Source organism: Teleopsis dalmanni, chromosome 2 (genome assembly GCF_002237135.1).
Source record: "Teleopsis dalmanni isolate 2A chromosome 2, ASM223713v2, whole genome shotgun sequence".
NCBI classification, from domain to species: Eukaryota; Metazoa; Arthropoda; class Insecta; order Diptera; family Diopsidae; genus Teleopsis; species Teleopsis dalmanni.
Genome location: NC_051847.1, coordinates 180,410,094 through 180,434,596, shown reverse-complemented (window position 1 = coordinate 180,434,596; position 24,503 = coordinate 180,410,094). Strand labels below are relative to the sequence as shown.

Here is a 24,503-nt window from a genome sequence, read left to right as displayed (position 1 = left end):
AAAACTTCAATGGTTAAATTCATTTAAGAAAAAGAATCATAACTATATATATACAAATATAAATATTTTATTGTATATTCAATAACTGATTGACAAAAAAATTGATTGATTGTCTTTAAAGAATGATAGATAATAATCTTAATAATATAATTATTGATGTTTTTATAACAAATTTCAATATATTATATCTCAGAACCAGAAAAAAAACAAAAAGTAAATATAGCATCTCATGTCGTAGAATATAATATAAAATATATAAAATTATTTTTAACTCTTTTTTACGAGCACGTGAATTTTTTCAAAATATCTGTAGAGCACTAAAAAATCCACTAAGTATATTCCAACTACGTAAACATAGGACAACAAATTCATCTATTTGTTTGATTGAAACTTTGCATAATGTATTTGGAGAGTTCAATCACTTTAAAATTGCAAGTGGAGAAACCACTAAAATAACAATTGAATAAAAAGTAATATATATAATTGATTTTTAACAAAATATACATATTCAAAAAATGTACCAGTCAAAGTTAATGAAATCAAATAAACTTAATTTACTTTGTTTTTTATTATATTAAATTTTTTTTTATTCAGCTATATATTCCTCGGCATTTTAAAATGCAAAAACACATACTAATTAAAATAAAAAAACATACTTTCAATTTTATGATAGTGTAGGATAGTGACAATCAAAACTTGCAAGATACAAAAATGGACAATAAAAGATAATAAAAGAAAAGTATTGATATGGTAAACGATATATAATTAAATACTATAATCACAATATTTATTCCATGCTCTATACTATATAATATGCAAGTGTATACTAAGCAATGTAGAATCAATCACGTTAATATAAAGATCATTTTTTAAAAGGTTAATAAATATTTATGATTACTTCCTGTCTTCCAATTGCAGCCAAAAATCAGGTGGTGATGTACTTAACCCACTTAAAGACTCAGATAAATCGGGTAACTTGTCACCAGGTGCCAAAACAAAATTGAAATTTTGACATAATGTAGTTGTCATAAGGAAAAGCATATTTCTAGCAAATGTTTCTCCAGCACATAAACGTTTTCCTACAACAATACAAAATATTGTTTATTTCAACTATAATATAATATATAAGTTAATTAAATTTAACCTGCACCAAACGGAAAAGATACATCCTTCTTTAAACATAATTTTCCTTCGTCGTCAAGAAAACGTTCTGGTCTGAAATTTTCTGGATCACCCCAAATACGTTCGTCCATGTGATATGCATACAAACTGGGAATTACAATTGTATTCTACAAAATCCAAAATAACAGATTATTTATTGTCATAAAAATTAAATAAATATATATACTAACTTTTGGCACCTTATAACCCATTAATTCAGTATCTTCTAAAGCTTTGTGTGCTACATCTGATGGCACCAATGTTTCTATACGTAAACCTTCACGTATGGTTGCTTCTGTGTAATGCATTTCTTTACGATCTTCCAAAGTAGGTAAACGTCCACTACCTATAACTTCATCAATTTCTTTTTGAACACGTTTCGTTACCTCTGGGTAGAGCATTAAATATTGTATTAAAAAGGTAGCTTGTGCACCAACTGCACTTAACGCAGGGAATGAGAAATCAACTAAACTCATAATGAATTGGTTGCGTGAGAAAGTGGAGTCTGTTTTGCCCTCAGCTTCTGCCTGCTTCATTCCTTTGATATATAAATCTAAAAAGTTTCTCTCAAACCCTTCCTGATATGTTTCAATATGACGATCAACCAAAGTAGAGAAATATTTGTATAGAAAATTATTTGCTTCCATGAGTTTATTATAAGAACTCCAATTCGGGAAAATGTTTCTTATCCAGGGCATTATACTTAACAGTTTACCGTAATCATCACCTTCTCTTTGAAACTGCATTGCCATTTGAGTTAATTTCAATAAAACTCCCTTAAATCATTAGAATGTATTATTATATATTAAAGAACGCGAAAATACTTTCAAAAGGTTTTTTATTTTATTAAAATTTAAAGTTTTCATATTAGTATAAAATAGTTTATATACTAGAAAACTACAATTCTATTTTTTACTATTTTTTAGAAAATTCACAATTCTACTTACCATTTCCGCACGTGAATGTCTTTCATTATATATAATATGAAATAGACTATTTCCAGAAAAAGGATGTAGTAATGATGGTAGTAATACTCTATATCCACCTGGTTTTACAATTTCTTTTTCATGTTCATAAAGTGGGCCATTACGTATTAGATCTAGCATATCGGTTAACTCTTCCTGTATAACCAATTCTAGTTGTTCGAAACGTCTTCCGAAACCAAAATCTCTTAAATAACGCAAAATGAAACGACGTTGTTCCTTCCAAAGAATTCCTTCTTGGAAAAATATACCTTAAAATTTTAATGTGAGAATGTTTTAAAAATTAATATTGAATTCAATTTACAATTTTTTTTATATAAGATGCAAAAGTTTTTATTATATTATAAATAACTACAGCATATTACAATATTAATAACTTGTATATATTAAGAAATAAATCCTAATTATGTGTAGTCCATATGAATCGCATGTATTGTATGGTAAATGCAATATTTATTAATATCATTCAAAAATTTAAATTTTTGTTTATTTGTATTCAATAATTTGTTACATATATTTTATTTATTTCTTAAGGAAGTTATTAATTATTGTAGTAATACTTATAGATAAATATATGTCACAACGACATTACAACTAAACCTAATTTACACATTTTTTGATTTATTAATTTTAAGAACATTGATTTCAACGTTTAAAAACCGTGTATAAATTTTTTTTTTAATAGAACAAAATAAATATGTATATATATAAATATACATATTACACACAAGTTTATTTCCGTATTCTCAAAAACGGCAGATACAGATACAAAATAATAAAACGGGAAATAAATAAAAACAAAAAAATTTACTTTATTCTCATAAACCCGATATATAAGCAATAGGTTATCACAGATTTATGGATATTTACCAAAAATTTTGCGATTAGGTTCTCTCATTTGTGTTACGAAAATTTGTGCCCGTCCATCGAAAATCTGATTTTGTAAAACTTGTCTTATGCCTTCTGCATTATGTACTGCAACAACTGGTAATGAACCAACGTGAAATCCAATTATATCTGATTTATACCACTTTGAAAACTTTAATACTCCTTTATGTAAATACTTAAAATTAGACATCATCATAAATAAGTAACTACCGAAGAATGGTAAACGTGGAGGTCCTAGAAAAACAAATGGAATATTGGTAATAATAGCTTTAATATTTACGCTCTACATATGATTTTGATACAAATATTATTATTAAGCTACAATACTAATGTATCCTAAAGTATATTATCTACATATTTTATTAATATTTAAAACAAATTATTTTGTATAATAACAGAAATGTTTCTTACCTGGCGGAAATCCTGCTGGACGACCGACAGCATATCGAAAGGATAAATATAGGAAGAATAAAGCGCTTAAAAACCATAAAATTTCGCTCATTACTTTAACTCTACTCTGTACCGATTCTTATATTAATATATTTTAATTTTTTTAAATTAAAGATCTTTTCACTTGATATTATAAACGCATACTGAATACGCACTTCAAAAATAAATCGAATCAAACCTTATCGGAATGCAATGCTTTTATCAAATTGTAATTAAAATTAATATACATAAATAAGAATTAAGTAAATAAAGCTGAAGTCATCAGCAATCTAAAAGCACTTATGAGTTACACTCAATAGCATTTATGGATAGCATTATTGTAGTTCATATTCGTGTTTTTTCTTTCATTAACTATCAATGGACCGTAGACCCTCTTTATGTAAATACAATTAAAGTTAAGTACACAAATATTTTAATCGAAAAGAGTAGCTAAAAATCAATTGCTACAATAAATTATAGCAATAGTGCAGACCTCAAAATTATTATTTTAAAAAAGAATAGACTAATTAATACATCTTCAATTAATATATAGAACATGAATTTTATATTTAAGTAACCTGAACGTTTTGTGAAATTGATTGTCAAACCAATGCATATATTCGAAACATATTGTTATGGACATGGATCTAAGGAAATATAAAATAGAATAAATTTTTGCATGATTTTCTGGGCATTTCTTATTTTTCAGATCAATCTACAACAACAACAATAAAAACACACTTAAATATATTTAATAAGTGATATGTAGAAGATGAATATAGAAAATATAATATATTGATGCAGTGGCTTACAATTGAAAATTGTGGGAGAATCAATTACATAAACTTCAAAAAATACAATTTTAGATTAAAATGATATATATAGTCCATTTGACACAGCTATTTTCAAAGGATATAATATTATATAAAATCAATGGAATTCTTTTTAGCGTTGACAGTCTTTAAAATTCCCCTATGGTACTTTTTACAAACCAGCCTAATGCTATTGAAATCGATAACAGTTGATTTGTACCATACTTAAACAATTGTCTAGAACCTTTTACTATTAATATTGCAGTTCTATAAAGTACATTAAAAGCTATAGGTGCTAATGAAAACGATAAAGTTGCATGATACCGAATGATGTATAAAAAGCAATAAAACTAGATAGCATATATGTTCTCTTTTTAAATCAAGGAAGATATCTTTATTTGACAGACTTGATTTATTTGACAGAATATCTTGGAAAATGATGACGTGCATGCTTTACTGGGAACAAGAATGTCCCCTTCCTAAGATATCATTGGTTCTTTATATTGTATGAGGCGAACTAAAACGATTCGATTTCGATTTTAAACATTGATTTAAATCTAATTTACATATAAGAATGCTAAATGTAAATGACTTATTCACTCAACGATTTCAGACTTTATTGTTTGAAATTGGCAAAGGAATTATAATTATCTAATCGTACAAGTTAAAGACAAATTATTATATGGAGCTGCATTTATTAAACTTCGCACATTTACTAATTAACTATATTGTTATGAATTTCTAAATATTAAATTAAACATAGACTTATTTTCTGTCTTCCAATTGCACCCAAAAATCTGGTGGTGATGAAATTAACCCACTTAAAGTTTCAGATAAATCGGGTAACTTATCACCAGGTGCCAAAACAAAATTAAAATGTTGACATAACGTAGTTGTCATAAGGAAAAGCATATTTCTAGCAAATGTTTCTCCAGCACATGAACGTTTTCCTATAAAAATTAAAAATATTCTATAAATCAATTATATTATATAAGTCAACTGAATTTTACCTGCACTGAACGGCAAAGACATATCCTTCTTTAAACATAACTTTCCTTCGTCGTCTAGAAAACGTTCTGGTCTGAAATTTTCTGGATCACCCCAAATACGTTCGTCCATATGATATGCATACAAACCGGGAATTATGACTGTATTCTATGAAATTTAAAATAACAAATCATTTAATGTCATAAAAGTTAAATTAATATATCTACTAACTTTTGGCACCTTATAACCCATTAACTCAGTATCCTCTAAAGCTTTGTGTGCTACATCTGATGGTAGCAATGTTGCAATACGTAAACCTTCACGTATGGTTGCTTCTGTGTAATGCATTTTTTTACGATCTTCCAAAGTAGGTAAACGTCCACTACCTACAACTTCATCAATTTCTTTTTGAATGCGTTTCATCACCTCTGGGTAGAGCAATAAATACTGTATTAAAAACGTGATCTGTACACCGGTTGTACTTAAAGCAGGGATTGAGAAATCAATTAAACTCATTATGAATTGTTTACGTGAGAAAGTGGAGTCTGTTTTGCCCTCAGCTTCTGCTTGCTTCATTTCTTTAATATATAAATCTAAGAAATTTCTTTCATAGTCATCTTGATATGTTTCAATATGACGATCAATGAAATTGGAGAAATATTTGTAAAGAAATATATTTGCTTCCATGAGTTTATTATAAGAACTCCAATTCGGAAAAATATTTGTTATCCAAGGTATTATACTTAATAGTTTGCCATAACTATCACCCTCTCTTTGAAACTGCATTGCCATTTGAGTTAATTTCAATAAAACTCCCTTAAATCATTAAAATATATTATTACATATTAGAGAAAATGGAAATATTTCCAAATATTATTATATTTTATCAAAACTTAAATTTTTTTGATTTATTTTTTTAATAAAATATAAGTTCAAATATATATGGAATTTATTTACTAACCTGTTCTGATCGTGGATGTCTCTCATTATATATAATATGAAATAGACTATTTCCAGAAAAAGGATGTAATAATGATGGCAGTAATACTCTATATCCACCTGGTTTTACAATTTCTTTTTCATGTTCATAAAGTGGACCATTTCGTATTAGATCTAGCATATCAGTTAACTCTTCCTGTATAACCAATTCCAGTTGTTCGAAGCGTCTTCCGAATCCAAAATCTCTTAAGTAACGCACAATAAAACGACGTTGCTCCTTCCAAAAAAGTCCTTCTTGGAAAAATATACCTTAAAGAGTACATGAACATGAAAATATTTTGAAAATTATTAAAATCATTTTATTTAATTTAAAATTTTTCCTTTTTCTATATATGTATAGTGCCTTCATATATTAATTGAGTGTATATATTGACAGTAAAGTCTGAATTATATAACTGTTCACTACAGTCTGTAGTCTACAGTTTATATAGTCTGTTTTCATAGACCACATTAGTTCTTCCTTACTAAATACTTGTATATAAATGTGATCAAATTTTTATTTTATGATGATTTAAAAAATCAACTTAATTTGTTTTAATTGAATTAAATTCACAATTCTTCATATATGAAATAAAAAACATTTTTAAAAAATTAACTAGGTTATGGTGCACATGAAATTCAACTCCTGAAAAGACTTCACAAAATTTTTATTCTTCTACTAAATTCAATATAAAGGAAATGTACTATCATTAGTTATTAAATACGTACCCAAAATATTTCCATCAGGTTCTCTCATTTCTGCTAGAAACGTTTGTCGAATGTGAGTTCGTCCATCGAAACTCTGATTATTTAAAACTTGTCTTATGCCTTCTGCATTATGTACTGCAACTACTGGTAATGAACCAACGTGAAATCCAATTATATCTGATTTATACCACTTTGAAAACTTTAATACTCCTTTATGTAAATATTTAAAGTTAGACATCATCATAAATAAATAACTTCCAAAGAGTGGAATGCGTGGAGGACCTAGAAAAACAATTGTATATATGAGATATTGGTAATATTAGCTTCAATATTAGCGCACTGTATATATGATTTTAAAACAAATATTAGTATTAAAATACATTACTAATGTTTCTTATCTAAATTTATTATTATTTATTATTATCAACACTAAGTTTTGTGAATATGATAGAATATTATCAGAAATATTTCTTACCTGGCGGAAATCCTGCTGGACGACCGACAGCATATCGATAGGATAAATATAGGAAGAATAAAGCGCTTAAAAACCATAAAATTTCGCTCATTATTTTAACTCTACTCTGTACCGATTCTTATATTAATATATTTTAATTTTTTTAAATTTAAGATCTTTTCACTTGATATTATAAATGCATACTGAATACGCACTTCAAAAATAAATCGAATCAGGCCTTGTCAGAATGCAGTTCTTTTATCAACTTGTAATTAAAATTAATATAAATAAGAATTAAGTTATACAGCTGAAGTAGTCGACAATTTAAAAACACTTAACGGTTTGTTTTTAGCCTTAACAACCGTATTTTAACAAACAAACTATAAGCATTAGATCATTAATTGACGTCATACAATATCAATGTAAAAAAAATCAAATGTTACCTTATTTCAAATCTGTCGTATAAATCGATCCTCACCTTAATTATTATGTATAGTTTCAGGTTCTCAAACAAAAAAACTATAGGCTAAAGAAATTTCATAAGAAAATTCTTACAAAATATGATATGTAATAATAGAGCAAATTCATAAGATGTCATATTAATTGAAGTATTCTTTTCATTAACTTTTTCATTAACTCTCAATAGACTATTGGACTTTCGCAAGTAAACACAATTGAAAATTAAATGAATAAAAAAAACATATTTATTAATCAAACAGCATAGAATACAATTATTGAAATAAAAAATTAATAAACTATTGCATATAATATATATCACATTCTTTTATTTTAAATATACTTTTTTTCCATAAACGATTTCTAAATAAAAAAATTTTTAATATAAACTATTGTTTTCAATGGAGAGGTATCCCGATCAGTATTAAATAACAACAATAAAATTTTATTATTTAATTAATTGAATTTTTGGCGAACCATACAGCTGTTTCGAGTATTCATCATCAGTGGTCTTGGAAAGAATTCTTGTATTTAATTAATCGTAAATAATTTTTTGAATATGCAAGTACCAAGGCCCTGCCCAGTGTTATTCTACAGCTGATTTATGCTTTCGTTCTAATATAACACACCAAGTAATGAACTTTCACACCAAATTAATAAAAGCCCACATTTGAACATATGGTACAAGTCAAGTTGGCTAATGAATATTGACACTGAGGTTCAAATTTAGCAGGGCTCGAGTTCAACCCTTGCTACTTGTAGTCTCAAAAAATTATTTACGAATAATTAAATACAAGAAATAATTCCAAGATCACTGATGAAGGATAAATGAATTATGATTAGTTTTATAAAATTAATATAATTAAAATTAAAATAATTGCATTCATACAATTCTTCTCATATTTATATTTACAATATTGTTATAAATTTATTAATATTAAATTAAACATAGACTTATTTTCTGTCTTCCAATTGTACCCAAAAATCAGGTGGGGATGTAATTAAACCATTCAAGTTTTTAGATAAATCGGGTAGCTTATCACCAGGTGCCAAAACAAAATTGAAATTTTGACATAATGTTGTTGTCATAAGGAAAAGATTGTTTCTAGAAAATGTTTCTGCAGGACATAAACGTTTTCCTATAAAAATACAAAATATTGTGTATTTTAACTACAATATATAAGTCAACTGAATTTTACCTGCACTGAACGGCAAAGATATGTCCTTCTTTAAACATAATTTTCCTTCGTCGTCAAGAAAACGTTCTGGTCTGAAATTTTCTGGATCACCCCAAATACGTTCGTCCATGTGATATGCATACAAACCGGGAATTATGACTGTATTCTACAAAATTTAAAATTACATATTTATTGTCATAAAAGTTAAACAAACATATATATGTACTGACTTTTGGCACCTTATAACCCATTAACTCAGTATCCTCTAAAGCTTTGTGTGCTACATCTGATGGTGCTAAGGTTTCAATACGTAAACCTTCACGTATGGTTGCTTCTGTGTAATGCATTTCTTTACGATCTTCCAAAGTAGGTAAACGTCCACTACCTACAACTTCATCAATTTCTTTTTGAATGCGTTTCATTATCTCTGGGTAGAGCAATAAATACTGTATTAAAAACGTGATCTGTACACCGGTTGTACTTAAAGCAGGGATTGAGAAATCAATTAAACTCATTATGAATTGTTTACGTGAGAAAGTGGAGTCTGTTTTGCCCTCAGCTTCCGATTGTTTTATTTCTTTAATATATAAATCCAAGAAATTTCTCTCAAACCCTTCCTGGTATGTTTCAATATGACGATCAACCAAAGTAGAGAAATATTTGTAAAGAAAATTATTTGCTTCCATGAGTTTATTATAAGAACTCCAATTCGGGAAAATGTTCCTTATCCAGGGCATTATACTTAAAAGTTTGCCATAACTATCACCTGTTCTTTGGAACTGCATTACCATTTGAGTTAATTTCAATAAAACTCCCTTAAATCATTAAAATATATTATAACATAAATTTACTTAAATTTGTTTAATTTTAATATATAGAAGTTCAAATATATATGGAATAACAGAAAATACTAATATTCATAAAATAACTTATGAATTTATTAACTAACCTGTTCTGATCGTGGATGTCTCTCATTATATATAATATGAAATAAAATATTTCCAGAGAAAGGATGTAATAATGATGGTAGTAATACTCTATATCCACCTGGTTTTACAATTTCTTTTTCATGTTCATAAAGTGGACCATTTCGTATTAGATCTAGCATATCGGTTAACTCTTCCTGTATAACCAATTCTAGTTGTTCGAAACGTCTTCCGAAACCAAAATCTCTTAAGTAACGCAAAATGAAACGACGTTGTTCCTTCCAAAGAACTCCTTCTTGGAAAAATATACCTTAAAATTTGAATACGAAAATTTTTTGAAAATTATGAAAGTCTTTTTATTTAATTTAAAATTTTATCTTATGAAATGTATTCACAAGCTCATATCAGATATATATATATATGTATATATAGGTATATAGAACGTTCATATATTTATTGAATGTAATATTCTTAGTTTTGTAATAATAGCAATTATCAGTTTAATATTTTACGCAATAGGATTCCTTCAAGAACTCGTCTTTTTGAAAGTATGATAATGCCATTTCAATCAGAAATTGGACTTTAAAACTCTTATTATTAATTAATTAACAATTTATTTATTTATATTATTATTAATTAAAATCAATAATATTATTATTAATAAATATTAATAACATTATTATTAATAAATATTAATAACATGATTATTAATAATAAAATCATTAATCTTAGACCAAAAACTAAGATACGAGTATTTAGATGTATTAATCAGTGTTTCTCTTTTTATGATATCAACAAGGGAAGTTTAGGTGACGTTGTATCTGAAGTGTTTCATGTGCACTTCATTATTTAAAAACAAGTTAACAAATTGACATGAATTAATTAAAATAGTTTTAAGAAATTTTGTGTATAAAAATACTTATTTAACTTTGATACGTAATGAACATTTCTTTCTAATTGTGTTGGTATATCTTATGGTGTATTTATTTAGTATTTTTCGATCATTTTTATTCATTTTTCCAAATTTTTTTTTTTTCTTTAATAAAAATATCTTTTATCTTATTATTATTTTATCTTCCTTCTATCATGAACCATTTTCATACAGTTTTTTTTTTTTTGGATAACCATTTTTGAAATTCTTTATTCTGTATCTAAAAGATCATACATATACTTTCGTAGTTATTAAAAATGCAGCATTTTTGCTCTATAGAAGTTAGTAATTAAAGGAAGAAAACATCTAGGTTTATAGATATATTGTTGTATTTGAATCTGATGCCATCGTTTCCTTTTTCTATATCTTTGGACATGTGTGACTACACAACATGAGGTAGTAATAATAGTTTTGTATTCTGATTTTTTCATCTGCAATCTGATTGTTTATATTTTAATATAATATTTATTGCCTATTCAAAAAACAAAGGGTTTGAATTAAAGGATTTCAGCAATCGTTGACTAGAAACAAGTCATTTTATAAATTCGAATTTGGATTTTATTTATTAAAACTTTTATTATAGGTTTTCGAATTATATTCTGGAGGGTAGAGTCTGAATTATATAACTGTTTTCACTACAGTCTGTAGTCTACGGTTTATATAGTCTGTTTTCACGACCACATTAGTTCTTCCTTATTAAATACTTGTATGTAAATGTGTTCAAATTTTTATTTTACGATGATTTAAAAAACCATTTGATTTAATTAAATTAAAACTACATTTCTTCGTACGAGTATATGTAATAGAAAAACATTTTAAAGAATTTAACTACAGTATGTTATGATACACACGAAATGCAACTCTTGAAAAGGCTACAGAGACTTTGTATTCTTCTAATAAACTCAATATATAAGAAATGTACTATCATTAGTTAGTAAATACGCACCCAAAGTATTTCCATCAGGTTCTCTCATTTCTGTTAAAAATGATTGAGTCCGTCCGTCAAAATTCGGACTATTTAAAACTTGTCTTATGCCTTCTGCATTATGTACTGCAACTACTGGTAATGAGCCAACGTGAAATCCAATTATATCTGATTTATACCACTTTGAAAAGTTTAATACTCCTTTATGTAAATATTTAAAGTTAGACATCATCATAAATAAATAACTTCCGAAAAGCGGTATGCGTGGAGGACCTAAAAAGTCAAATGTATGTATGAAATAGTTGTAATAATAGCTTTAATATTCTAACGCACAGTAATGATTTAAATACAAATTGTACTTGTAATATATAATATTAATTATATGTTATTGTTAATATTAAAAACAATAATTTTAGATAACATTATAAGAAATATTTCTAACCTGGCGGAAATCCTGCTGGACGACCAACAGCATATCGATAGAATATATACATATAGGAAGAATAAAGCACTTAAAAACCATAAAATTTCACTCATCATATTTAATTAACGTATTTAAATAGTATTAAATATTTTCTTATTTTTAAATTTAAGATCTATTCACTAGATATTATAATTTCGTACTGAATATAAATTTTGTAAAATGAATCGATCTAGGTCTTATCAAAATGCAATTCCTTTATCAAATTGTAATTAAAACTAATATAAATAATAATTGAGTAAATTTAATTGAAGTAGTCAGCAGTTTAAGAACACTTGGAACCATGTTATGTAGAGTGTCATTCCTCCTCAAAATCAAAGTTGTTGTTGTTTTCAATCTAAGCAATAAAATTGAGAGTGAGAGAAAAAACTATACATATGTCGGTTAAAATTTTGTGATGAGACTCTACACAACATGACCCTTCTAGGTTCACTTTAAACCTTAACAACCATATTATAATAAGCAAACGTGTATATATATATATATACGTTACCTTCTTAAATGTTACCTTATTTCAGATCTATCGCATAAATCGATTCTCACCTTAGTTATTGTGTATAGTTTCAGGTTCTCAAACAAAAAAACTATAGGCTAAAAAAATTACATAAGAAAATTCTTACAAAATATGATATGTAATAATAGAGCAAATTCATAAGATGTCATATTAATTGAAGTATTCTTGTACTTTTTCATTAACTCTCTATAGAGTCTTGGACTTCTTCAAGTAAACATAATTGAAAGTTAAATGAATAAAAAACATTTTTATTAATCGAACAGAATATTTTAAACTCAATTGTTTAAATCAATTAGTTGTGCAACCCATACAATTATCTACATAAAAAATTAATAAATTATTACATATAATATATATCACATTCTTTTATTTTAAATATAAATTTTTTCCATAAATGAATTATTTTTTTTTAAAATGTTAACTTCGAACACCGGAAATTTACAATTTCTCATATTATATAAAAACACAAATTATTTCAAAACAAATAATTGCATAGATACAATTCTTCCCACACTTATATTTACTATATTTTTATGAATTTATTAATATTAAATTAAACATAGACTTATTTTCTGTCTTCCAATTGTACCCAAAAATCAGGTGGGGATATAATTAAACCATTCAAGTTTTTAGATAAATCGGGTAGCTTATCACCAGGTGCCAAAACAAAATTGAAATTTTGACATAATGTTGTTGTCATAAGGAAAAGCATGTTTCTAGCAAATGTTTCTCCAGCACATAAACGTTTTCCTACAACAATACAAAATATTGTATATTTCAACTATAATATAATATATAAATCAAGTAAACGGTACCTGCACCAAACGGTAAAGATACATCCTTCTTTAAACATAACTTTCCTTCGTCGTCAAGAAAACGTTCTGGTCTGAAATTTTTTGGATCACCCCAAGTACGTTCATCCATATGATATGCATACAAACTGGGAATTACAATTGTATTCTACAAAATTTAAAATATATTATTGATTGTCAGAAAAATGTAATAAATTTATATACTAACTTCTGGCACCTTATAACCCATTAACTCAGTATCCTCTAAAGCTTTGTGCGGTACATCTGATGGTACTAATGTTTCAATACGTAAACCTTCACGTATGGTTGCTTCTGTGTAATGCATTTCTTTACGATCTTCCAAAGTGGGTAAACGTCCACTACCTATAACTTCATCAATTTCTTTTTGAACACGTTTCATTACCTCTGGGTAAAGCATTAAATACTGTATTAAAAACGTGATCTGTACACCGACTGCACTTAACGCAGGGAACGAGAAATCAACTAAACTCATAATGAATTGACTGCGTGAGAAAGTGGAGTCTGTTTTACCCTCAGCTTCGGCTTGCTTCATTTCTTTAATATATAAATCTAAAAAGTTTCTCTCAAACCCTTCCTGATATGTTTCAATATGACGGTCAATGAAATTGGCGAAAAATGTGTGTATAAACATATTTGCTTCCATGAGTTTATTATAAGAACTCCAATTCGGGAAAACGTTCCTTATCCAAGGCATTATACTTAACAGTTTGCCATAATCATCAGCATGTCTTTGGAACTGCATTGCCATTTGAGTTAATTTTAATAAAACTCCCTGAAAGTATACACAAAGCAATTCTTAATTAAAGAAAGCCAATTGTACTTTTCGAATATAATTTTAATACGAGTATTCAGTAAATTTAAATATATTTAAATATATTGATTTTTATATTTATACATAGTTGTTATATAGTTTTAATTGCCGATTGAGATAATGTTGAACTTAAATTTACATATTATAGACATCTGTAAGTACAAAAGTTATGTATACTTTTACGATAAATTAGCTTTAAATAATTGAAATAATTTCTAACTTTACAAAAAATTAAAAAAACTTTGTTAAAACTAAGAAAAAACTAATTATTTATACGATTAATTGATTAATTTCTTTCTTAAGACTTTATTTTAATTAAAATTCTGTACTAAATTAGTGCGACATCTCACTTTGAAAATTTACACTCAGCAGAAAAACTTTGCGTACAAAAAAATAATTTTGTTTCTTCGTACAAAAAATTAGTAATTAAATAAATTATTTAATTCAACTTTATTTTGTATTAGTACTTTTAGGCCTTATATTCATTTTAAGCTAAACTTTATTCCTAACAGTTTAGTATAAATATAAAAATAATTAAAAGTGTGATATAGATGTGTCTTGGATTGATAACACGCTTAATTAGATATGTGAGTTTTATGAGAGATAATTAGTTAATATTTAACTTTTAATTATAATTTTTTTTATTCACTAATTTTTAGTTTGAAATATTTATAAGTTGTTTAGTAGTTTTATTTGTTGAGTACAGATTCACAATCATCAGACCAGATGATTGCGGTTTAATGCTATATCGGATTTAATATTATGAACTTAGTTTTATTTTAATGCCCAGCACAACCTAATTTTATAATCATGGTTACGATTATGAAAATTGTTAATAAAATTATATCTTATTTTAAAAAATTAGTTATCATGATAAATCATATGTTACTGTCTAATATTGTCTTTTAATCAGAAGCCCAAATAAATTTAGATAGACTGAAAATCGTTGAGGACCATTAACAGACTTATAAACTATAGACTGCAATATTTTATTTATTTACCTGTTCCGCTCGTGAATGGCGTTCATTATATACAATATGAAAGACACTATTTGTTGAAAATGGATGTAATAGTGATGGCAGTAATACTCTATATCCACCTGGTTTTACAATTTCTTTTTCATGTTCATAAAGTGGGCCATTACGTATTAGATCTAGCATATCGGTTAACTCTTCCTGTATAACCAATTCTAGTTGTTCGAAACGTCTTCCGAAACCAAAATCTCTTAAATAACGCAAAATGAAACGACGTTGTTCCTTCCAAATAGTTCCTTCTTGGAAAAATATACCTTAAAAAAATTAACACATATTATCACGTATTTTGTAAAATCATTAGAAACTATTTACAATATCTTATATCTTATTATATTAAGGGATTAAATCGATATATCCACATATTTATTTCATTTGAAATCTTGAAATTTTTTCTTAACTCATATTGCATTCAATATATACTCGTATGTCTCACGAAAAGTATTTTGGTAGATTTTCTTCAATCATAGACTCATAACTTTAATTCATTTATATATATCAGAAATTATTTAAACAAATATTATTACATCAAATATTATTTAATTTTATATTATTATATATCAATATATATATTAATTGTCACTTATAGACAAACTTTAAATCAGTAACTACCGATTTCGATAAAAAAAATTTGTAGACTACCTATATAGATTAAAAAGATAACAAAAAAAATAAACAAAAATAAGAAACCTGCAGATTTTTACTATAATTTTATCATGAGTCGATTCATATATATGTTGTTTATAATGTACTGAAGTATTTCAAAAGCATTTTACTTCTGTGATTTTGATAAGTAATAATTGAAATATTTTTCAATGAAAATAAGTAAACAATAAATAAATTCTAGTTGTATTTTAAGTACTTGAAAAATCAATTAAAACATATTTTTTTGATAAGAATATTTATTTATATTTTAAAATAGGTTATATAGATTTCAAAATATATACGATGCATTCTTAATAAATAAGATAGTTCATAATATTATAATAATAATATTTAATATTAATATATTATTATAATATTTAAATCATACTTAAATATCATAAATAAACTTAAAATTTTTATTCGCATAATAAAATTATAAGAAACACAGCTTTTTGTAATTACTATTATATTATTTACTGGATTTTCTTTTACAATATAAGCTCTAACAATGAATTTTTAATTATTAATTAGCATGTAAAGAAAACGAAACTTTTAAATTAAAATAAAGTAGCTGACTTAATAAGGATCTTACGCCATTAATGTGGGCTAAAACCTTCTTGAAACAAGGACTCAAAAACACAGATGCAATTTATTACTAACCTTTCTATAACGCAATGAATGAAAAATATGACTTAATTATAAAATTAAAAGTATTTATAAATGGAACTATGTAAAAAGAAAATAATTTATTAGACTGAATAGAGTTGACAACGGTCATAGGAATTAATAAAATTTATTTTTAGTGGTCTGTGCTTTATATGTATATCTTAAATATCAGTTGGCACAATAACAGTTATCTTGAACTATTAGATTCCAATTGAACCATAATTTTGAAAGAATAAATCGTGTCAATGTGTAATCAAAATTAAACAACTTTACAAACGGGTATAGTATGTTAAAGCTATTTGAGCCAGTGCACTTAAGCACTTTTACTTTTTCTTAACTCGAGGTATTTTCAAAACCCCTCTTTACGCCTTGACTGGATTATTGTTTATCACTTCATTAGACTAAGCAATAATTGATCTCAGATCTGCATACCTCCCCGAGGAGCCTGTAACATTCTGAGATTTGATAACGCTGTTGGTAAGTCTGTCAGTTTTCGCAAATAATTTTAGGGCTCTATAATCACTTACAATTTGTGTTAGAACATATGAAGACTGTACAAGTATAAGACCATACTAAAGTACTATGAAAAAATGTGAATCCTATAAATTTTGCTAATCATTATTTTGTAATAAAGAAATACATGTATATAAATATACACAAAATCCTTATTTTGTATATACTAAAGTATATATAAATATATATAGTATACATTGCAATTTTACTGATTCTTTTTTACTAATTCAATTTTACTAATCACAAGTTGTTCAATTCCTGTAGTTTTATATATATATATATATATACATATATATATATTTAAACAAATGTTGGCACATCAGCATTTAAGCATAATATCATAAGGGCACCATTATTTTATTATTTTTAATATTTTGTTTATAGCATATACATACACACACAATATATAATCGAACCATTCTTATTAACACGCCACATTTAGTAAAAATGATTTTTTAAATTCGATAAGAGAATTATTCACTTTTCATATATAAGCAAAATTTCTTAAAATTTTTTTTTAATATTAAAAATAATTTACCTTAACTTAAATTCAACTTATTCATTTAAACCTTTATCTCTATATATTTTTCAAAACATTTTTTAATTTTAAACACGCAAATAATTCGACTGATAAAAATATTAGATTTTTAAAATAATTTTATTCGGAAAAAAGAAATTATATTTAAAATATTTAGATTTCTTTTATAAACCCTACATAAGGTTTAAAATTTTTTTTAGGCGAAGGACCTAACAGTCCAGTTCATTATTCTTAATTAACTTTAAAATTAATTTTAATGTTAACTCACAAATAAATAAATAAAATAAAATAAAACATTTTTAAATTTACCTAAAATATTACGGTCGGGTTCCCTCATTTTTGCTAAGTAAACTTGTGGCCGTCCATCGAAACTTTTATTGTTTAACACTTGTTTAACGCCTTCGGCATTATGTACTGCAACAACTGGAAATGGACCAACGTGAAATCCAACTATATCCGATTTATACCACTTCGAAAAGTTTAACACTCCTTTATGTAAATATTTAAAATTGGACATCATCATAAACAAGTAACTACCAAATAGTGGTATGCGTGGAGGACCTAGAAGAAGAAAAAGAATAAGTTTTGATTATTAATTATAATATAAAAAATAATGTATTTTCTCCTATTGTGTATTATAATATATTTAAACGTATTAACGTTCATACAATACACATGTATTTTTTTTTAATATTATAATTAATTTTCCAAAACATTGCTAACCAGGCGGAAATCCTTCTGGACGACTAACAGCATATCGATAGGATAAATATAAGAAGAACAAGGCACTCAATAACAGTAGTATTTCAGTTAACATTTTGAATATATCTGAATCTGTACCGATTTTTAATATATATTTTTCTTATACTAAATTCTTAGTTCTTTTTTGTTCACATCACAATCGCGTACTGAACTTTTACTTTTTAAAATAAATCGCTTTAGGCCTTATCAGGAAATAATTCCTTTATCAAATTATAATTAAATTGAATACAAATGAAAGACATTAAAAGAAGAACAGCGTATGTGGTCAGCAATCTTAAAACGGTCAGACGCTTGTTTGTTTTGTGTTCGACAACAGCATTTCAACGAATTCCCGAGCAACAATCGATCAACACATTAATGCGATATAATATCAATATTTATAGATAATAATAGGAAATAATCGCATATTGTATGCGATGTGCTATGATTTAGGTTTTTCAAACAAATCGCTGTAGATTACTTATGTACTAATCTTTTCACGCACTCAAGCAAAAAAATTTTAAGTCAGACAAATGTGCATAATAATCTTAATAAGCAAATAATCTTAACGAAGAAAGAATACTCGTTAATGATATACTCGTTAATGAAGATTACATAGCTAATTTGTACCGTTTCGTGTCTATCAACCTCATTAACTTTCAATTGTATAGAATTACAATCTAAAATTATACAATTCAATACAATCCAAGTAAATATAGTGAGACGAATGACACACTGTATTATCAAAGATTGATTGTATCGCATGCTAATTACTTCTTAGTGTATTTATTTCTGTCCCCGAGGAGTAAAACCTCATCAATAAATGGTATGTGTAAGATTATAGATAATCTTTAAAGAAACAATTAAAGTTAGAATAATATGTAATAGTGCAACAAATATAATTATTTATTCTATAAATAAATATTCCAAATATTTAATTTAATTTAATTTATTTAAATATTTATTATATATGTATATTACTAAATATACACATTTGATTTACAACATATAGTACATAAATATGAAAATAAAGTTAAAGTAAAGTAACAGGCAGAGCAATGATCGTCGATCATCACATTTTTAGTTGCTTTCAATGTATATTAAAAGACTGATGATGATCGACGATCATAGCCCTTATGATAACATTTTTGTATTAAAGATATTAATTATTCATTTCATATTCAATTTTAACGTCAGTAATGACGGTTGTGACTATTTGACTGAATAGAAACTATTGTATTTCATAGAGAGGTTTCGAACAGTAGTAAACTACAACAAACAAATAATTTTCAATATATTAATTAATTGTATTTTTAAATAACTATAATTATGAAATAAAATAAGTAAAAAAATAACTGAAATAATAAAATAAAAATTAACTACAATTAATGCAATTATTCTACAGCTAGCTTATAATTTCGTTCTAATATAACACAGCAAGTGAAATATATCATATCATATATATCATTTCACAACAAGTTTAAAATGAACTTTCACATTAAATAAATAAAAAACTCCAAGTTCCAACATACAAGTCAAATACGGCTTTGGGTTAGTTGGCCAATGAACACCGACTCTGAACTTCAAATTTGGCAGGGTACACAGTTCAAGATTTGGTACTTGCAGTTTAAAAAAAATATATACAAGTCAAATACGGCTTTGGGTTAGTTGGCTAATGAACACCGACTCTGAGCTTCAAATTTGGCAGGGTACCCAGTTCAAGATTTGGTACTTGCAGTTTCAAAAAAATTATTTACGAATAATAAATATAAAAAGTAATTGATCTTGTAATAATTCCAAGATCACTGACATTTAATTGCTCAACATATAAAGGATTCAACAAATGTTTGCATGTTGTCTTCGATGGCCCATATTTTTTCAATGTTTCAAGTGATTGCCTGAAACTCCTCGTCTGGCTGTCTCGTTTGCTTTGCAATTGACGAAAATATCAATATGATCGGTAATCCATAGTAGAGAAGTGCTAAACTGCGCCGACATCTCATTTAAAGATGTGTAGCAAGAAAAACCGTCCTGAATGTGAATTGGACTGAACTCAAGGAAATTTAAACAGCTTGACGGTATGGCATTATGTATATATTCTTATTAAATATATTATTCACTTTTAGACTTGCTTTATCTTCACTAATTTCCATCATCTCACATAAAAAACATTGCAATGACCATGAAGTCTATAATAATTTAATTTATAAAGAAAGAAAACTCCTACTTATTTTAGAAGCGTCAGTAAAAATTGTTAGACACTCCCCTAATGTGGGATCTACCGATAGTTATTTGTATTTAGATGAGTATTACGTTCCAATCGATTTATTGATAGACATCGATTTATTGATAGTCTATAATAATTTAATTTATAAAGTCCTTTCAAGAAAACTCCTACTTATTTTAGAAGCGTCAGTAAAAATGGTTAGACACATTCCTTTAATGTGGGACCTCCCGATAGGTTTTTGTATTTAGATGAGTATTACGTTCCAATCGATTTGTTAATAGACATTTGCTTCTTTATCTAAATTTGTGTTTTGTAGATACTATAGTTCTAACAGTTTTTGGTATTTAAGTTGCTACAGATATCTGCTTAAGGAAGACATTTGACTATGTCAAATGAAAGTTAAATTCATTGAATGTCAATTATTTTCTACTATTTTTACTCCAGTAAATAACGACGTTTTTATGTTGGCAATAACAAACTAAGAGTAAATATTATTACATAATAAAAGGTTTTCAAAGCCACGTATTGAGTGTTTTGTTTACCAAACTTTATCTATAAAATATATTATTATTTTATCATATTTAATCTCTTTGATATGAAATATTTTATTAATATCGCTGTATTATTGTAAAATATTTAATTTTAATATCTTAACTAATGTTTTTTTTTACGCAATACAAAATTGTGTTACCATTTTTTTTTATACGGATGATATGAAAAATCGAAGTCAATTTTAAATCTCGTAATATAGTCTTATTTTTTCACTATACTCCCGAAAGTGATTTAGGTCAGTGGCGTATAGAAGACTGTATTGGAGCTCAAATCCTCTTCTAAAATATTTTGCACCATGTTATACCAGATATATTGAATATTTCTCATTTAAATGTTTTCATAAGAAACTTGAATTAGTTTTTTACTTACTTTTAATACAATAAATAAATTCAATTAAAAAATTATAATAGGGGCTCTTATGAGTAAATGCGAAGATATAGAATATCGTTCACCCTTAGGAAAAATACACTTTTTCTTTATTTTTCTAATAGCTTATTTTCCAAGTAAATGTATATGTAAACATTATTTAAAAAAATTTTATTTACAGTTATAAAAAATCATTTAAAGGTTCTTAATATTTTATTTTTATTTCATTTGCTATCTTCTAAAAGATGCAGCTATTTCTCTCCAAAAAAACAAAAACTTTGTCGTCTTGATAAATTATCCAATGACTTTATTATTGATATCGGAGATATTTGAGACCTCAGTGTAGATATTCGTCTTGTGGCAAGTGCCAGTTAACTACAGCACATTAGTAACACTTTTATCTTGCTTCTCTAAGCTACAGCTAAGACAATTGTTGATGGAAGATTCCCTTTCTATTCATGTCGCATCAGTACTTCGATTGTTTTAGACTTAAGTGGCTAACAAGATCAATTACTTGCTAAGCTCTTGTCTGATACTAGACAGTACTTTTGTGTCATATTTAGTCTTCCACTTTGAAATATTCCGTACGTGCATTTCAGTCAGCATTTCTATTCATGTCCCATCACTACTTCCATTGTTTTAGGCTTAAGTGGCTAACAATATCAAATACTTGCTAAGTTCTTGCCCGATTCTAGACAGTACTTAGGTGTCATATTTAGTCTTCCACTTTAAAATATTCCATACGTGCATTTTAGCCAGTTTAACTAAATCTAAAATAGTATTTACAACCAATATGATTGATGTAATGGAATTTACGACTTTCTATCGCTTCTCCTCACTATCGTTTAATTTCATTGTCTACAATTTATTGTAGCTAATACAATCATTTATAAATGACATATTCTATATCACTAATTATTTTATAATGTGATTTTATTACTAGCTCACTATATGAACTTACTTCTGTGTTCATTAAGTGTACTCAACAAAATGTTTGTGCTTCTAAGAGGATTAATTTAGAAAAATTTCTAATAATTAGTAAGATTTGTGTAATGCATAACTAAAAGCAAACATTATTTTTGTTAAACAATTCTCAAAAAAACTCAACAATTTTGAAAAAAACTCAACAAACATATAAATACCAAAACAATACGTTTTAAGACATTACAAATAATCAGTTTTTAATTTAATCTTTATTTCTATTTGATATTATAATATAGCATAATCGTCCTTGGAAAATATTAGTTTGTTCAGTTCACATCTTCAGCCTTTGAGGCCTTTAGTTACTGGGTCTTCATATAAAACATTTATTTCCATTTACTTAATTTAATTCCAAATAATTATAATTAATACAAATATACATGAAACGTACAACACAAATTCCTAATATTTATCAAATTGCACATTTCAATAAATTTAAAACACAACCTTTATTCCATATCATGTTTCGTCCATAGATATGGTCCTATTACCTTGTGAATAATTATTATATATTAAGTCTTTCCATTCATTGTCATATAGTGAACCATCTTGTCTACTCCATATAAGAAATTGCACTTCTTCTTGAGTATGACAAGCTGTTTTAATGCGAAAAGGCTTCCACTCCGAGTGATTGTGTGTCTCATGTATTGTAAATCCTTGTATAAAATCTGGCAATACTTGTGTATTAATAAAAATTCTGGTGACGTTAATATATTTTTGCAAACTGTAAATAATAAATATATTATAGTTTTTAATAAAGATATATTTATGAAGTTATTAATCAACTCACATATTTAATTGTTTTATTGTAATATTTTTTTGTACAGCCTTTTCTGCTCTTTGTAACTCGGCATCAGCGATTCTTTTTTTGGTGCCTGCTTGAAGCTGTTGTAAATCATTTGTTTTCGTTCGCAAAAAAGTATGTAACTTTTGAACTGCTTTTTGCATTTTATTTATTTCCAGTCGGAGCAATTCTATTTGTTTCTTTTGTTTTATAATGTGAGTTTTAAGCTGATCTAAAATTCAGGGAGTTTCAATTATTGTTAGCATTATCAATTTTATATTGTTTACATACTTTTGTCTTCTGTGTATTTCTTATTCGCCAATACTATTTTTGTTTCCATTTGTTCTAATGTACATTCCCGTTTCTCTAAAGTTTTAAATCGTTTAGCAAAGTCATAAATACTCATTTTTGTATTTTACATTTAAAAATTAATACTTCAAAACATTTCCAAAGCCAAACAAAAGCAAATCAAACGAAATTTTTTTTTGAAATTTGACATATGTCGAAATGTGCATTTTAGCCGCTGTACACATATGCAGAGTGGAGTTACCATAACCACTGTAAAGACAGAAATGTGTATCAACTCTCTGTGTATTTTGTGTTAGCGTAATAAGTCAAATAGGTTTATTCTATATCGAATAGTCATTACTTGGTGCAGTTTTAACAATTTTGTCTTGTAAACAATTAACTAATCCAACAACAAAATACATTATAAACTGCCATTGTTTGAAAGAACATTAAAGCATTAGAATTTACGCTTGCGATTTTTTTTTGTTTCATATTATTTAAATTTTACCCAATTAAGTAAAGATATTAATGAATTTTAAAAAAATTCCAACACAAATGTAAAAAATATTTAAAAACCATTTTGTGAAGCTATTTCAATATTTTCATGTAGTAATGAAAATATTTAATAATATTATTATTTAATAATATTTATTATTATTATTATATAATAAATTTAATAATAATAATATATTTAATAATAATAATATTTAATAAGT

General features: G+C 26.3%; 4 protein-coding genes and 1 pseudogene across 4 annotated transcripts; all 5 read right to left on the bottom strand.

Annotated features, from left to right (window-relative positions):
* Positions 1–798: 798 nt before the first annotated feature.
* LOC119682226 (probable cytochrome P450 304a1) lies at positions 799–3,541 on the bottom strand. The gene is made up of 6 exons (XM_038095598.1): positions 3,444–3,541; positions 3,015–3,266; positions 2,109–2,395; positions 1,353–1,937; positions 1,145–1,289; positions 799–1,079 (listed from the first exon to the last, which is right to left on the bottom strand). The coding sequence occupies exons 1-6, from the start codon at positions 3,532–3,534 to the stop codon at positions 895–897; spliced, it is 1,545 nt and encodes a 514-aa protein (XP_037951526.1). The 5' UTR covers positions 3,535–3,541; the 3' UTR covers positions 799–894.
* Positions 3,542–4,967: 1,426 nt separating this feature from the next.
* LOC119682767 (probable cytochrome P450 304a1) lies at positions 4,968–7,575 on the bottom strand. The gene is made up of 6 exons (XM_038096272.1): positions 7,422–7,575; positions 6,968–7,228; positions 6,222–6,508; positions 5,492–6,076; positions 5,284–5,428; positions 4,968–5,223 (listed from the first exon to the last, which is right to left on the bottom strand). The coding sequence occupies exons 1-6, from the start codon at positions 7,510–7,512 to the stop codon at positions 5,039–5,041; spliced, it is 1,554 nt and encodes a 517-aa protein (XP_037952200.1). The 5' UTR covers positions 7,513–7,575; the 3' UTR covers positions 4,968–5,038.
* A 1,235-nt stretch (positions 7,576–8,810) lies between these two features.
* On the bottom strand, positions 8,811–12,356 carry LOC119682766 (annotated as a pseudogene).
* An 847-nt stretch (positions 12,357–13,203) lies between these two features.
* On the bottom strand, positions 13,204–18,903 carry LOC119682765 (probable cytochrome P450 304a1). The gene is made up of 6 exons (XM_038096270.1): positions 18,572–18,903; positions 18,158–18,409; positions 15,457–15,743; positions 13,832–14,416; positions 13,627–13,771; positions 13,204–13,561 (listed from the first exon to the last, which is right to left on the bottom strand). The coding sequence occupies exons 1-6, from the start codon at positions 18,663–18,665 to the stop codon at positions 13,377–13,379; spliced, it is 1,548 nt and encodes a 515-aa protein (XP_037952198.1). The 5' UTR covers positions 18,666–18,903; the 3' UTR covers positions 13,204–13,376.
* A 4,026-nt stretch (positions 18,904–22,929) lies between these two features.
* LOC119683179 lies at positions 22,930–24,030 on the bottom strand. The gene is made up of 3 exons (XM_038096798.1): positions 23,791–24,030; positions 23,506–23,731; positions 22,930–23,439 (listed from the first exon to the last, which is right to left on the bottom strand). The coding sequence occupies exons 1-3, from the start codon at positions 23,903–23,905 to the stop codon at positions 23,175–23,177; spliced, it is 606 nt and encodes a 201-aa protein (XP_037952726.1). The 5' UTR covers positions 23,906–24,030; the 3' UTR covers positions 22,930–23,174.
* Positions 24,031–24,503: the final 473 nt, after the last annotated feature.

Excerpts from the sequence above, each read along its gene's own strand:
- LOC119682226 (XM_038095598.1), bottom strand. The coding sequence starts at position 3,534 with ATGAGCGAAATTTTATGGTTTTTAAGCGCTTTATTCTTCCTATATTTA. Across the intron at positions 1,938-2,108 it reads GACATTCACGTGCGGAAATG|GGAGTTTTATTGAAATTAAC; the intron begins GTAAGTAGAATT and ends TAATGATTTAAG. Across the intron at positions 1,080-1,144 it reads ATCTTTTCCGTTTGGTGCAG|GAAAACGTTTATGTGCTGGA; the intron begins GTTAAATTTAAT and ends GTATTGTTGTAG.
- LOC119682767 (XM_038096272.1), bottom strand. The coding sequence starts at position 7,512 with ATGAGCGAAATTTTATGGTTTTTAAGCGCTTTATTCTTCCTATATTTA. Across the intron at positions 6,509-6,967 it reads ACCTGATGGAAATATTTTGG|GTATATTTTTCCAAGAAGGA; the intron begins GTACGTATTTAA and ends GTACTCTTTAAG. Across the intron at positions 5,429-5,491 it reads TGGGTTATAAGGTGCCAAAA|AATACAGTCATAATTCCCGG; the intron begins GTTAGTAGATAT and ends TAAATTTCATAG.
- LOC119682765 (XM_038096270.1), bottom strand. The coding sequence starts at position 18,665 with ATGTTAACTGAAATACTACTGTTATTGAGTGCCTTGTTCTTCTTATAT. Across the intron at positions 14,417-15,456 it reads GCCATTCACGAGCGGAACAG|GGAGTTTTATTAAAATTAAC; the intron begins GTAAATAAATAA and ends GTATACTTTCAG. Across the intron at positions 13,772-13,831 it reads TGGGTTATAAGGTGCCAGAA|AATACAATTGTAATTCCCAG; the intron begins GTTAGTATATAA and ends TAAATTTTGTAG.
- LOC119683179 (XM_038096798.1), bottom strand. The coding sequence starts at position 23,905 with ATGAGTATTTATGACTTTGCTAAACGATTTAAAACTTTAGAGAAACGG. Across the intron at positions 23,732-23,790 it reads GAAATACACAGAAGACAAAA|ATCAGCTTAAAACTCACATT; the intron begins GTATGTAAACAA and ends CCTGAATTTTAG. Across the intron at positions 23,440-23,505 it reads ACAATAAAACAATTAAATAT|TTTGCAAAAATATATTAACG; the intron begins GTGAGTTGATTA and ends TATTATTTACAG.